We start from the raw sequence: 15146 nt of genomic DNA, 5'->3' as shown, positions 1-15146 counted from the left end.
CAGTAATGGTCTGACATCAGCTATCAGACTCCACTGCAGTGCCAAGTGCTTTTAGAGATCTTCATCACTCAGCAGAGTTTGGATTGACTCTCAAGTCACCAGGATAGGCAAATTCCTGAGCTGGACAATCTGTCATCCAGCATCCCCTTGCTTCTTTTGTGAGCAGCAAGCTCCCCCAGGCATCTCTTTTTAATCAGAGAGAGCAAGGCAATCTCTCTGCAGGCAGTACAAGAAAGACTAAGTGTGGAAGAGCTGCATTGGACCAGGATAATCAAGCATTTCTCCACTGAAAGGTAAACCTTAAAGTGACAGTTTAACTTGATCATGAATGTGAATCTTGCAAATAGCTTACACTGCTGGCTTTAGGCCCAGGTCTAACAACTGTGGCTTGTGTGGATCCTTGACCTTCAATCTGGTGTCCAATGGAATCATCTATCACCTGTTATTGAAAGACAAAAATCTTTCAGATCACAGCACCAGTAGACCTGAAAGGAACTTCAAGGAACCATTTAGAGCTTTTCCTTCCCTCAAAACAAGGTATCTTATTCATTCCTGATGGGGGTCTGCCTGACCTCACACTAAAAAGCTCCAGTAATGGAAAACCCACTGCCTCCTTTGGCACTCACATCCAGAGCTTCACCAGCTTCACTAAGGTACTGCAGTACTCCTGCACAGCAAATAGATTATGTGCTACCACTGACAATAAATCCCTTATTCATTGCAACCCACTTCAATATGCAAAAATCTTTAGATATAACATAGACCCAATGGGAAAATAATTAATGAGAGTTTGTATTAATGTAGAAAGCACCATCCTCTGCTCTTGAAGTATTCCACAAATCAGCTGGACTTTTTAATCATCACAACATGACTGCGAGGACCAAAAATATTTCATGGTGTCAAAGAGCACATGATTATTCCTGTTTCACAGAAATTATTTAACAGGATTATTCCTGTTTAATTTATAACTTTGATGGGTGTCTGCCTAATGCCTGAACACATGGTATCTTTTCTGGGTTTTAGCTGTTTTACTTCTGTGTGGGAAGTGGCTATTTGCATGGAAGGGCTTGGGACATTTCTCCTTTTCATCAAAACTCCCCACCGCTATTTGCATAAAAACAAAGCACTGCTTTACCCAGTTAGTGGCCTCAAACATTTTCACATCCAGTGGGTCTCCTTGGATCTTGCCCTCCCAAACAATTAGTGAATGACAAACCACCATTGCTCTGAACACTGGGCCCCAAGGCAGACTGCAGTCCTCAGGGAAGCTGTGAATGTCCTGGAAGCTAACACAAAAATTACCGTCAGATAACACCAAACAGCATATGACTAACAGCAAAAATATCCCCTAAGTCAGGGGGCTGTTAAAGTCCTATCCTGTGGTCAGACCACAGGCATGTTTCTGGGGACTTGTCTTCCCTCATGAGCCATTTCTCATGCACCTGTTAAAGGCTGGGATACACAAGCTCACAATAGGTGTATTCTGCATAGTTAAGGTGTCCATTGGGATGGACAGAGGAACAGATTATTATAAAATACCATCCTTGAGGCTTGTGCAAGGACTCCTGAGCTGTGAGGATGATGTAAGTTTGACCATCTCTGTGCATGCACATTTCTGGAAATGTAAATGGGCAAAAACATGGGCACTGAGGGAACCGAGTGGCAATCTTGTGGGTAACTGCATCTTCCTGTCATAAAAGGTTGGGGCATAGCTGTAGCTTTGAGATTGCACCTAGCATGTCTACTGCAGACTACCCTGCCTGGGCATGCTGTGCCAAATGCTGAAGACAGTGGCTGCATCTTTTCACATGGAGCAAGACCCCTGGGATGAGGCAAACAACTCATTTTCCAGAGGCTGTAAAAATAATATTGGAAATCTAAATATGGGGAACTTCAAATGCTGCTTCACATTAATTGTTTTTCAGATTTGTTCATATGTCTAGGAGGAGAATCCAGTCACTATCCCACCAAATTTAAATGGCATTGGTGTGTCAAGGAGCCTTACCAGTTTCTTTCAGAGGGCAGCAAGCCCCAAAGATCCAGGCCATCTTCTGTTAAGGTGCCAGTCTAAGTTAAAATGTACATTTAAATTAACTTCCCATATGAGCGCTCCAAGAGGAATAAAAAGCAAGACTTAAAATTTTAAGAAGTTACTGTCCAGAAATGCCAGCACAGTGCAGAGCAAAAGTGCTACCAGCCAATTCCTAGATTCCAAGAAAAACAACAATTCACAACAGTGTCTGTTCAGACAACATGAACTTAAGTATGCAAGATCGGTCATGTTTCTAAAATACAATGGAAAAACCCACACTCTCCCACCCATAGCGTGGCTCCTGTGACTAGTTAGAGAGTAATCACTACATAGTAGTTACTTTGTCAAAGCAGATGAGGTTCAGCTGTCCACACATGTTGATCCTCTGTGGGCTGATGCAGAAGATGCCCTTTTTCTTCAGCCTCCGCTGGGTATAAATGATCCCTGTTGTCAAGGCAGCTGGCAGAGCTGGGGGGACAGCAATAGTGATAATGTCCAAAGCCTTCTTCACCACTTCTCCTGCCTCCTCCTGACATAAAACCGAAGGCCATTATCAGCAAGAGGGTGGCAAGGAGTGCTGTTTAGATTGTCTGAGTGTAGCCCTCTACATCCCTCCTCCCCTCCACTGCAGGTACTTAAGGCTGTGCTGTTTTCTGCCCATGGCCCATCACTTATTCATCTCCCTAAGAAATTAATTGCTTTGATTTAACCAGAGGTTTTACGGCTACACCACTGCTAAAGAGCAGCCTCCAGGCCTTCCTTCATGCTCTGTGCCAACAAACGTGCCAGGTAGAGCTCAGAGTCTCCTCCAAAGCACATGAGTTCAAACACGTCAGCTAGGTTACTGCACCCTCAGCCAAGCCCAGTTTCCCATGATACAGCACCCAAGAATCTGCCATTTATGTGGGCATTCATCCAACTGCCTACAGGCATAGCTCTGGACTACGTGTTAGGGTAACAGGTGAGACGTATGGGATGGTGCTGAAAGGAAGGGCAGAATGCATGAGCTAATGATTTCTTCTGACCTTGTGTTCTAGGAGCTGTGAAAGGAAATTGCTTTTACCTGCAGGAAGAAACATGGAAGTAAAGGTTACATTTCTAAAAGCAATCTCTAATTTGGGAGCTTAGAAGTTGGTGTAAAACTGACTGCAAGTATGCTGAATGTCGGCACTGCTATTCTTGGCAGCTGATATCACTGCTTAAGGATTGAATGCATTTCAAATTGGGGTCTGAGGACTGACCCACTGGAAACCAAAGCAAATTTGCAGTTCAGAAAGATCAGCAAACCATCATAGAGTTCTATTATTACTGCTTCTGAGCTTGGGACTTTGACCATAAATCATGCTGCATTTGATGTGCTGAATTTTCATCATGTTCTCATTTTCCCTTCATTGATATTGTTTCAGACCACAGAAAGCACCAGTTTGATAACATTTTGTATCTATTTTATGTTAGAATGAAGCACTTGCCACCTTTAGACAAACACACTCACAGAAGAGAAAGCATTTAGTAGATCATGTGACTGAATCCTACACCAGTCTGACAAGGCAGTTTCAGCTGCTGTGATAACATCAGCATGTATTTTACATATTACAAGGGGGAAGTTAAACAAAAAAAAAAAGGAAAAACTGCAAAGCAGACACCAGGATATGTTCTTCAACACACTTTCTTTGATATCCTGAGGGGAATTAATCTTCTGAGCCAACTGATTGTAGATTATTCCAAAGGAGAAAAATGATTCAAAAGCTGAATTGCAGAATCAACCTTGCAACTCAGGACTTAGACTTTACATTGACAGATAATATCAAGGCATGAAATGATTTCTTCAAAGTTTTTGAAGAAGTTCTAAAGCAATTGGGCTTTAAAAATTGTGGAACTACAGTTTACAGTGTACAACTATTTCTTACATTGACCTTAATGCATGAGAATGAGTGAACTGTTTTTAAAAGGGTTTCGGGCAAACCCTCCAGAGATTGAGAGACCAATATGGCAGGGACCTAGGTGCACTAAAAGGCCTTAACTATCCTTACTAACCTCACCTCCACCCATACCTTTCACTCATGGGTTTAAGGTCAGGCCTAGGCCTTCAGTCCCTGTCTCAGCCACGTTGTAGGTGTACCTGACTCTAGCACTGTCTCCTGGATGGACACCTTTAGACATATATTTCAGCCTTGTCTCTTGTCCTCATCTTCTGCTTCTGGCTGGTCTGCCTAGATTATTAATTACTTTGCCTTGCCTGGGACTACTGATGTGCCGTTACCAGCACCCAGCTCTCCCCACCACGTTCAGATACTGTGTGACTGTGCTCTAGTCAGTGAGGGCTCTCCCTGTGCTCTGGTTGCCCTCAGCTCCTTGCTTGCCTTCCACTAAGGAATAGCTGGCTTCCTGACACTGTACATCTTTGCTCTACATTGAAAAACTTGATTAAAATTATAATTGACCCTTGATGAATATGGCATACTAGAGAAGGGTTAACATAATCTTCACAGAGCAAATTAATAACCCATAAAACTCCTGGAGAACTCTGGAAAAAATCAGTGGAGATGTGAGTGACTCAACTGATATAGGATAGTTGGCTTTGCAAGAGTTATTTCCCAAAGGCTCTCAAGGATATTAAGCTGAGTGACAACTAAGTGAAGGTTATCTCCCTTCTAGCCCCGCCCTCCCAACTAAATGACTATACAAAGATATGAAAAAAAAAGGCAGAAGAAAACAAGGAGTTCTTTGTAACATCAGCAGATTTCAGGGATCTGTGTTTACACCTGTACTGTTAAGGGCTCTGTAACATGGAAGAAAGGTGGCTGAAGGAGTGGCCAATGATCTCTGAATCATGAATAGTATAGGAAACATCAAATAGAAAGCAGCTATTTGCTACTTCTCTAAAACAAAAATCTACAGTGTCTTCAGTGATTCAGACAGCAGCTTTAAGAACATTTTTATGCAATACATAACGAAACTTTGGGAATCATTGCCACAGGTGCTGTCAAGTCCAAGGCATAAATGAATTCAGAAATATATTAAACCATACTCTGGGAGATTTTCAGTGGCTATTACAGCAGGACGATCTAGATACAAAAGACAGCTTATTGAACTGTTAAAACTTTCTCTTCAAGAATTTGGAAGATTATACCAGGTAAGAATTGTTCTATATTGCCCTACTTCCTAACCAGTTTCCAGGAACATTTGCTACCAGTTACTCTCAGAGGCAGTGGTCAGGGATAGATGGGTCTTCGATCTAAAGTGAAGTTTTTGAAAAGCTGCCTTTTCACAGTGACACATCAGTCTGTGTTCCATTTAACACATGACTCACTTGTGATTTTTCTACGAATGTACAACAAGTGCCACAAAAACTCTGTAAAAGCTACTTGCAGAGTGCTAAGCTCTTGGGATCTCCCATTTCTCTAGAAAGCATTATGGTAATTACGTGCATTGGTAATTACATGTATCAGCAAGCACAGGGCAGGCAACACACAGAGGCAGTCAGCATACAGAAGGCTGCTGATAAGACATGCAGGGCTTGCATTGGATTTGCTGACTTCAGAAGAAATTACTATTGGGAAACAGCGGGTTTTGGCACCTTGGAATTGAATGTATGAGAGCTTGTGTACTGTCACAAATTCAATTACACTGTCAAATGGCCCCATATACTAAAGCAAAAAGGTGAGTGACAAGGTCTGTACTTTTATATGTAAATGTATATGAAGCCACTCAAGTTTCAATTCTCTTGAAACTGGGTGTGGCGATTTCATCTGCATTTAGTAACTCACCCCATTAAGTGCAAATACACACACTGCATAGATCATTCCAATGGCTGCAAATGCTATGAGGCACATCAGGAACCGGAGGGCATCTCTGTACAGCTTGAAGTTCATGGGTTTAGGGTAGAGAATGGACCTCACCAGATCACCTTTGGCTGTATTGAAACCTGGAAAGACAAAACTAAAATCGTTCCAAGGGAAAAACATTTCCAAAGGTTCTCTACAAAGAATGGAGGGCTTTAAAATGACTCATAATTTCTGTAACTTCAGAAAGAAGGCCCAGATCCTTTATTTCAGTGTATGTGACCTACTCGGTAGAATACAGAAAAGAGTTATTTTTGTCTTAAGGAGGAGTGGTTTTTTAACGTCTCAGAAGCAAAGAAAAATTCTTCTTTGTAATCATATGCTAGTAGCTTTTGTAAAAGTTGTGCCAAGCAAATGGAAACAATGCATAATAGCTTAGCCCACCCCAGCATATTGATTCTCCATCTGGTTGTTGTGAATTTGGATCAACACCTTTAACTTCATGTGACTGAGCACATTAAGTCAGACTGTTCCAGTAAAGAAAAGCATGAAAGGAAAAGCAAACTGAAGAGGTGACTGACCAGTCCGCAGCACCACAGCTTTCACTACTCCTCTGTCGTCTCCCTTGGCCTGTATGACCTCTGTTCCACAGAAGAGGACATGTTTTTTATAATCCTCTGCACAGTGCATCCTCCAGGGCTTGAAGTTATCAGCTTGGGGTAAGTGGGTCTTCGTTACTGGAATACTTTCCCCTAGGGAAAATTAGCTCAGATGAGAAAAACTGCAGTACACCTTAAAATCACCCTGCTGACTTTCAAATAAGTACATTATCGAGCCATCTAGATAGTAAGTTAAAGGTATTTACTAGAGAAACCAGCTTAGAGAAAGATTACTTTTATATTGTGACAACTTTAGAGTGAGTAAGAGTTTGAAACCTAACAAGCAATCAGACTCTGCCAGATAAAAGTTCTCCTTCTCACCAGTACAACAGTTTCATGTTAAGTCTGAGAACTGAAAGCAGTTCAAGGACTCCAAACCCTGCCTGTAGATATACAGACTTGCAAAGAAACCTGAACTGGTGTTGCATGACTCCACTTGATGGCCACAAGTTGTTTATCTAGTTTGAACCTCATGTGCAGGTCACTACACTATTCCCTTAGGCAGATTAAACATGATACTCCTTATTTCCCCTTCCTAGTAAAAAGGAGAGCCTTTAGCTCAGTGCTTGACAGTTGGCAAATATCCTATTTATATCAGAGTAGATACTAAGGTGAAGCAGAAGAAATATTTTCTGACAATTGAAGCTTTCTAAATGAAAGAGGTTTCTGGAGTTTCTCATTTACATGAAATTTCAGAACTGTGAGTTTCAGCTCAATTCAGACCTAGACCAAATTTAAAGACAAGAAACAGAACTATCCTGCACCAAAAATCCTGCTTTGCAGTGAACTCTCCCACCTGGTATGTCCTTCACTGCTACCCATGAACATGGAGCTAAGCATCTGGAGGGCTAGACAGATACCCCAGCAGGTTGGAGATGTTGCAACGATCAATGACAAGACATTCAGAGTGACCAAGAGAAACCCCTACAGCCTGAGTGGGCCCTGTGTGGGAATAGCTTTGCTCAGTATCTACTATTTCTTCTCCTGTCCTGCTCACTCCTCTTCACTGTCCACTCTTTCCTTTCTAATCAGAGGATCCCTTCCTAAACTCTGCACCTCAGAAAGGAAGAAAAGGATGAACTGCTCTTCCTAAAGTCCATCTTGTCTATTTAGACAAGCTGGGGCTCCAGTCTTTATTATAGCAAACACCCAAAAGAATCCCCTTCCAGGCTAGCTATGGACTATCTCATAATAAGGGCAATACATGATAGCAGTGTATGTCCTGTGTCACTGGCTGAAGCCATAGGGCTATGACAATGTTTTGGTGGTAAACCTGGGAGGGATAAGCTGTACCTGTCAGCATGCTTTCATTTACAATGCACTGCCCGCTGATAAGGATGGCATCACAAGGCAAAAGGGTTTTGCCCTCTTTCAAAACGAGCATATCTCCAGGAACAAGATGGTGTGATTCCAGCTCTTGCAAACCTGTAGGTGACATGTAATACAAACTTTGTGCTTCATATATTTCTCTGTGGTAAGGGGAAAAAATACAAGGATCTACCCGCTGAATAGGTTGTTACTTCTCTATAATGGCTGATAAACAAACGACCAAAAGTAGGACCTAAGAATACAACCTCCAATATTCAGAAAAGCCTAGACATCAGTTCAAACTGCAGAATTCCTTCTTATCTCCCCAAGTGCCCAACCAATGGTTACTGTTTCAATGCGCTGACATAACTGAAGAAGCTTGGATCTACATTTCTTAGTTTGACTCTGTCTTTTGGGATTGTGCTCTAAATACCGTGGAAATGAACAGACTTTGCATGGAGCAATTAGGTGGACTCACAGCCATTTAATGGCCATGTGGTTGGCTTTGTCAGTGCTGCTCTAAGAAAAATGACATAGTTCTCCTCATAAATTTTGCTAAGGCTGTGCTCAAACAGTTATGAATATGATTGATATGCCACAGCATACTTCTAGGTTAAATTAACCCAACCTGCAGAAGTTAGTTAATCGATCTGAGAGAAAGAAAAGGAAAGTACTCTAGAAGGAATCTATACTGTATGTTCTTGGGTTTGATATAAATGGCTACAGAAATTAAACACATTGAAGAAAGAAGTGTACAGGAGTCACCTTCCTTATTTCTGCAGACAGTGACCATGATGTTGTTATGAGATTCAACCAGTCTGTGCAGTTTAACCGATTGCTATAAATTAAAGGAGAACACACAAAAGTGTTACATCTTACATGATGCAATTCATCCATTAACAATTATTCCCTTTTGTTATTTGTGGTTATGAGAGCCCTTATAAACTGGGATCTGGCCCTGCCAGGAATTATACAATCATATAGAGAAAGAAATTCCCCACCCTAATTATAGAAAAGGTGTTACAAAAGATTACAAAGCAAAGCACTGGAATGGGGAAGGGAGGATGTGGGTGAAGAACCACACAGAGATTATGATGACTAGGAGGCCAGACCATTGCGCCTGCTACTACACAATGTCACGAGACTAAACCTCTGAGTAACTCTCATAGCAATGTACATGTGCATGTTGTAACATCCTGGCCTTTCCCAGACATTAGAAATAAATCCTCCTCGTGGAAAATGGTGTCTCACCTGTCTAAGATCATATACAGTCAAAAAAATTGAGAGGAGAGACATGATTATGATGGCAATGGCATACTCCATGTAATCTTCAGCAAACCACAGACACACACTAAACAGCTGGAAGACGTAAAATGGATTTAAAACCTGTTTGGAGAGAGAGCAATACTCAAGAGCTGGTCACATTTAAACAGATCCAGTATACCCAGCCAGCCCACCCTGTTAGAAATGGGCTGGAATAAAAGCTATTGTGTTAAGTGTTGTGTGTCCCAACCCCCTTTCTAATTTTCTTAGCAGTGGCTTCAGTCTCATCAGAATCAACCATTTACATCTGACAGAAAGGCCACATAATCTAGACCAATAGGATGTTATTTGGGATGTGAATGGCTTAAGCCAAGCCTTGTTTTTCTTGCTTCTTTACAAGAAAGTAACAAAGGTGAAAGAAGAGCAGGTTGTGCCATGAGGATGTAGCTTGCATAGCATAGGCACATCTCCACAAATACTCTGTTTAGGCCACATATGGCCAGTTCCTGTCTGAAAAAGATACTGGTGCTTTACAAGGTGCTGTGCCAAGAGTCATGAGCTCACTGGATCTCTCTGCAGCTGCAGGCACATACCAGCTACTACTCTTCATTTAATCTCTGCTGATTGAGACAGCCTTTGCCTGGAAGGTTTGATTTCTAGTGCAGCTTGTAAACATTCACTGACCCTTGTAAGGCCAACAGAATGAGCTCCCGGGACACAGATATAAACAAATACCAAGCAGCCATACAGGCATGTGTATGGAGGATAGAGGACAGTGGAGAATAAATTAATTTATGGTAATTTCATGGAACAGCTTTAATCGGGATTTGAAAAGGGAGTGTGGTTGATGAGTAAGGACTGGGAAGCTAATTCAGACATAGAATGCATTACATTCTATATGCATTCTCTGCCTCCCCAAGTAGCCTAGAATAAAAGAAACAGAAATGCTAAACCTCTTTGATGAGTAGTTTCCAAATAGGGATCACTGGAACATCGATAGTGTTTGGCCCACATATAACTCTCCTGTATGGGATAAAGATACATCACTTACAGATAAAATAGTGACATTGTAGCTCACTCAAGAAGCTGCATCTTTCAATAGTCCTGAGAGCTTGTATCAATCCCAGTTTAAAGGCTGTGAGGATCTTTCTTCAAGAAAAAGATAAAAAATTGAATGCCCCTACAGTGCTTATGTCAGAAAAGATGACTGTACTAGCAAAATCTACTTAAACAGACAAGAGGTGTAGCACAGCCTTTTAGGCAAACGTTTCTATCACAAAAAAAATTCCTCTGAAGCACTATAAACAAAGGAATTCTGCACCTAAATCTAAATGATCTAAAACCAAATAATTTTGCATAAAGTTGAGGGTGATTTGAAAGTAAGATTCAACATGAGCTAAGGCCAGGAGGTGGATTTTCAGTATTCAATCAACTGAAGATCATTTCTTTATTTAGCAGTTTCAGGAATACCTCTTTCTGTAAATTGTCTAATGGTACAGTAGTTTGTGAGAATAAATTCAATGACCAGAACTTACTGATTTAGAAGTTCAATACAGTCACATGGAGCCGCACTGAAGAAGCACACACACACACAACCTATCTGCACCGTCTCATGGAGATTTTCTGCTACTCCAAATAAGAACTGCCTAGAGCTAGTTACAGGACATAGTTATGTCCTGATTAAGAACAATAACAGTGATGAACACTGAGACATTTAAAAAACTTTGACAAGGAATACAAAACATTCTCTAGCCGTTTTCATTCAATTTTTCATTCATGGCCATTTCATCTAAAACAATGTGCGTGTTAACGGACACAGAAGAAACTCAAGGGAAGGACACCAACAGCAGTGAATTTGCATCTCTTTGAAAACCATATGTTGAGTACTTGTGTTTTAAAATGTGTACCTGATATTCTGTTCATTGCAGGTGAGACCAGAACCGTATCTGGCATGTAGAGCTGAGCAACTGTGGTGGTCTTCTAGGGCTCTAAAATAGAAAGTGAGTGTTTTCCTTAGGACGCTATTCACAAAGAAGCTTGATTTCTTCAGAGACTTGTGTAACCAGGGCATTGAACTCACCCAACTTTCTGGAACTGTTTTGCATAGATATTCCAGACATAGCGGATTTTTTGTACTTGGATACTTTTCACCTGCAAAACAAAACAGGGACAACAATATATGCAACACAACAAAAAAACCACTCCCAGCCCTGCTCACAGATCTCAGCTAGGCATCCTCACTGGGGTCAAGCACAGATAAAACAACTTATATGGGAGGCAGGGAGGGAGAGAAGACAGGATTGCATATACTAACTCCCTAGTTACATTATAGAGTGGGATTCCCACCTCAGTGCAAGTTCTAATAAGCTTTACAGATCTTTAGGTCAAGCAAGTACAAAGCAGCATTATTCTCTCCCCATTTTGTGAAGCAAGGAATATAGTCCTCACTCTCATTTCACAGAACAAAGGGAAGAGATCACTGATGCAGTTGTGGGTATGCAGGCAGTGGTTGAAGTCTGTCTTCAGTCGACAACTCCCTTATCTTCTGTCTGGCTTTGAGGAAAGCAGGGGGCTTTGGGCAGTTTGCAGGCATGGTGCCGAGTCCTTCAGCTGAACAGATATGACAACAGGCAAGAAAGGCCATCCCAGGATACTCCCTGAGCCGCTGCTAATGCTAAGCCTTTGCAGATCAGTTATCCATTAGGAATACACACTGCCATTTATAACTTGCAAAAGGAGTCTGTCCTGTCCTGCACAACAATAGCGAAGCCTATTAGAGATAACGGCACTTCATATCAGCTGGAAGAAGGCAAGGCTATACACCTATACACACCAGTAATAAAGAAATCAGTTCTAGGGTACTCTCCCTACCCAGTGCAATAAGCATTATTACAGGCCAATGAAATCTATACTCAACTCATACACTGATTCAAAATGCAGCTATAACCACAGTCATTAACCTAACAAGAGGTCTGTAGTTAGGATTTCATGCAATAGGAGCTGTAATATTTGCAATGCTAAAAACTGGAGTGGGAAATGAGGGACTCAGTTCTCTGCCGGAACAGGTCCTTGGACAGCTCTTGGGCACCACACGTTACTCTGCGGACTTAGGCAGCTTAAATGGCAAAAAGGTTTTATAGTTGACTTATAAGCAGGGGCTTTTGAATTGTTAGTGAAGGATTAAACTGTTTGCTCTTTCCTGCTTTGAAATCTGTTCTTTTCTATCTAGATGTTTTGATTGATATGAAAGTGGTGTTCAAAGGGCCTATTATTTGAGGCTATATTTGGCTTCTTTATGTTATTAATTCGATCCTCTAAAGAATGTTACAAACCAGTCTTCACTTTCATACTGTGCCAGTTCATTAAACCAGCTGGCACTAAACTTTCTTAGGTACATTAATATATGCCCACAAAAATCAGCACTAATAGCAACAGCTTTGCTCAGCTAAAGTTAATGAAAGTCATAATGAAAATATCTACTAAAAATTGCTGTAGATATAAAAATAAATGCTAACAAGTTCAAAACCTATTTCCAGGAAGGGAAAATAGCTATTTTATGGGTTACCCAGTGCAGTGATCTAGTATCTATAATCAAGAGCCAGATATTAGCAAATGTACAATTGCATTCCTATTGCTCACACCAATTTAACGTGTAATGTTAAGCAAGACATGTAACTGAACTTTCTGGTACTTGTTCTCAAATGGGGATAATTATATGAGGGACCTTGTGATCTGCTTAGATCAATTAATTGTCTGCCTTCTCCCCAGTCCCTCACTGGGATCTCAAAGCTATGGAACTAGCAGAGACCAGGACATATTTTTGCAGGAACAGTCAACAGTGCAAGACCTGACTCCAGAAAATGTACTTTAAAACACAAATCGGTGCATACGAAGGCAAGAAAGCAAAATGTATTTCAGACCCTCCTTGATGAAACATTTCTGGACATACTGATGCAGCCCTGCCTAGGCACTTTTCTGTTTTATTCCCCTTCAGCTGCATTTACCCCTGTTTTCATGTTCAGTGGGAACTGCGATGTCCAGTTCCTTACAGTTTCCCTTCAGACACACAGCCACCCCTAAATTCCCTGATTCCTATGCCAGGAATGAGTTTTTGATTTGTAACTCTGATTCTTCACTGCCAACGCCAATGTTTTGAAGCTCTGCTACTTGTAATAATGTAGGTCTTCTCTCAGGAGTAGTAAGGATTCTTTTCTTGTAACCCACCTCAGAGTAAGAAAGGATTTTTTACAGAGGTGAGTAGAGTTCTTAAAAATCTCTAGCTTGTTTTCCCACAGCTCATTGTGTTCATCAAGCTGCAAGTTTCTTGGCTGGATATGTTTCATAGCTCACTTTCGCTCCATGAATTGTGGCTGAGATTTGCTATCATCTCCCAGGTGCTGCAGGGAATTCTTTACTTACTTGCAAACTTGGCTTCACTATGGCTTTGCTGAAGATTGAGTCTTCCTCAGCGCTGGCTGGATAATCTGATCTACTTTTGATAAGTGCAGACACAGATATCCACATCACAGTCTTACGAGAGTAAATCTGAAATTCATCCTAAATTAATATAAAAGAGAAGTGTCACAATTTCCCTCAAAAACAGACCAAATTCACTATCATGTTGGAGTGAATGATAACAGTATGCCTTTCTAGAGCACTGCTCCAGCTTTGCTAAAGGACTAAGCAATAGCGGCCTCCCAGCACCTGTGACTGACAGATAAATCAGCAGAATGGGAGTGGAACCACTGCCCTGTCAAAATGTGAGTACTGCAAATAATTCAGTGACCACAGGTCTGATGCCTGGCTGATAAAGATGGAATGTGAACACCCAGGTCATGCTCTAGAACAAGCAAACAGTACAGGACAATCTGAGATGCTGTGACTGTATGGCAAAGGGAAGATCAAAAGGAACATAGCACAGTGGTACTGTAAAGTGGAAGTTTAGTGCCAGTACCTTTTCACAGTCATTTCTACATTAACACTTCATTGGAACAAGTGTGTTAGCACCACGCCTCTCTTATGGCACCTTAGACAAGCTTTTGCCACAAACTGAGTTCATAATCTTGCTGGGTTTTATAAAATAAGTTCAATATTGGAACTGCTTGATAACTAGTGTTGGTAGCAGTCTTGGAGATTAGAGCAACTACTGTAATAAGTACCCTCACGTGAAGTTTCAGTCCCGAACACTGAACCACATGCATTAAAGCCAACTATGAGACTGACTTATATACACCATATTCAGTGTGTGAGCAATCTGGCAGATGGAAAAAGCCGATTATCTCAGCCAGCCAGGTTCTGAAAGCACAGTTATTAAACTTCATTTGAAAATGACAACAGAAAAAAAAAATATTATGTACCAAATATGAGTCCTTTTCAATAGCTTAAGGATTCAAAAAAGAACTTTAATGATGTTTATATATCTTATTTATTTTCTTCTTGAACTGGTATTTTGAGTAGAATAACATTTATTTTCTGATATTTGTCTTTTTAAATTTCAGAATTAGTACACATTGGGATGCAGATTGAGACGAGAAGCAGTGAATAACACAGGTGCTCCTTATTTGAACTAAAGTGAGTCAAAATTCAATAACAAAAGTGAGTTAATAGGCTCTTACATTGCAGTTGCAGAGACGATGATGACTTATGAATGAAGGTTTTGTGTGAAGCAAAATAGAATTCAAGGATCAAGCTGACAGGATTACTTGTATCCTCATCAGCAATAGCCATCACATTTGAGAACTGACATAATCAGAATGTAGGAAAAAAAACCCAAAACTGTGATTTTAATACAAAGAACCATGAAGGAAATCTGAAATTGTCAGATGCCCACAGCATACTTTGAGGGAGCTTCCTGATAACAAGGACGTATAATATGATTCAATTCTTGTTTAATTACATAAAGGATCATTTAAAAACTCATCTATTTGAAAAGTGCTTGGCATGGCAAACCCATTTAAAATGGCACACAAGAATAGTTAATTAAAAATGAAAACTGAACTGAAGATTAAAAAGGGAGATTAAACCTAATATGCTTCTTTTAAAAAAAACACATACCCCCAGACTATTAGGATGCAGATTGTTTCAATATAAAATATTCAACAG

At 40.7% G+C, this 15146-nt stretch overlaps 1 protein-coding gene across 1 annotated transcript in view; it reads right to left on the bottom strand.

Moving 5' to 3' along the window:
- The window catches only part of LOC104345407 (putative cation-transporting ATPase 13A4), a 41229-nt gene that overhangs the window by 16687 nt on the left and 9396 nt on the right, over nucleotides 1-15146 (bottom strand). The window contains exons 3-15 of the mRNA XM_086467798.1: nucleotides 13464-13601; nucleotides 11125-11195; nucleotides 10952-11032; nucleotides 9998-10067; nucleotides 9033-9167; nucleotides 8547-8619; nucleotides 7767-7898; nucleotides 6396-6566; nucleotides 5800-5957; nucleotides 2373-2561; nucleotides 2006-2067; nucleotides 1136-1286; nucleotides 353-439 (exon numbers count right to left, since the gene is read on the bottom strand). Coding sequence (XP_086323924.1) covers nucleotides 353-439; nucleotides 1136-1286; nucleotides 2006-2067; nucleotides 2373-2561; nucleotides 5800-5957; nucleotides 6396-6566; nucleotides 7767-7898; nucleotides 8547-8619; nucleotides 9033-9167; nucleotides 9998-10067; nucleotides 10952-11032; nucleotides 11125-11195; nucleotides 13464-13601 — 1518 coding nt within the window. The remainder of the gene's footprint in view (nucleotides 1-352; nucleotides 440-1135; nucleotides 1287-2005; nucleotides 2068-2372; nucleotides 2562-5799; nucleotides 5958-6395; nucleotides 6567-7766; nucleotides 7899-8546; nucleotides 8620-9032; nucleotides 9168-9997; nucleotides 10068-10951; nucleotides 11033-11124; nucleotides 11196-13463; nucleotides 13602-15146) is intronic.

The sequence above is a fragment of the Leptosomus discolor genome, chromosome 7 (assembly GCF_034619465.1).
Source record: "Leptosomus discolor isolate bLepDis1 chromosome 7, bLepDis1.hap2, whole genome shotgun sequence".
NCBI classification, from domain to species: domain Eukaryota; kingdom Metazoa; phylum Chordata; class Aves; order Leptosomiformes; family Leptosomidae; genus Leptosomus; species Leptosomus discolor.
Note: the sequence above shows the minus strand (reverse complement) of the source record. Positions and strands in the feature narration are given on the sequence as shown.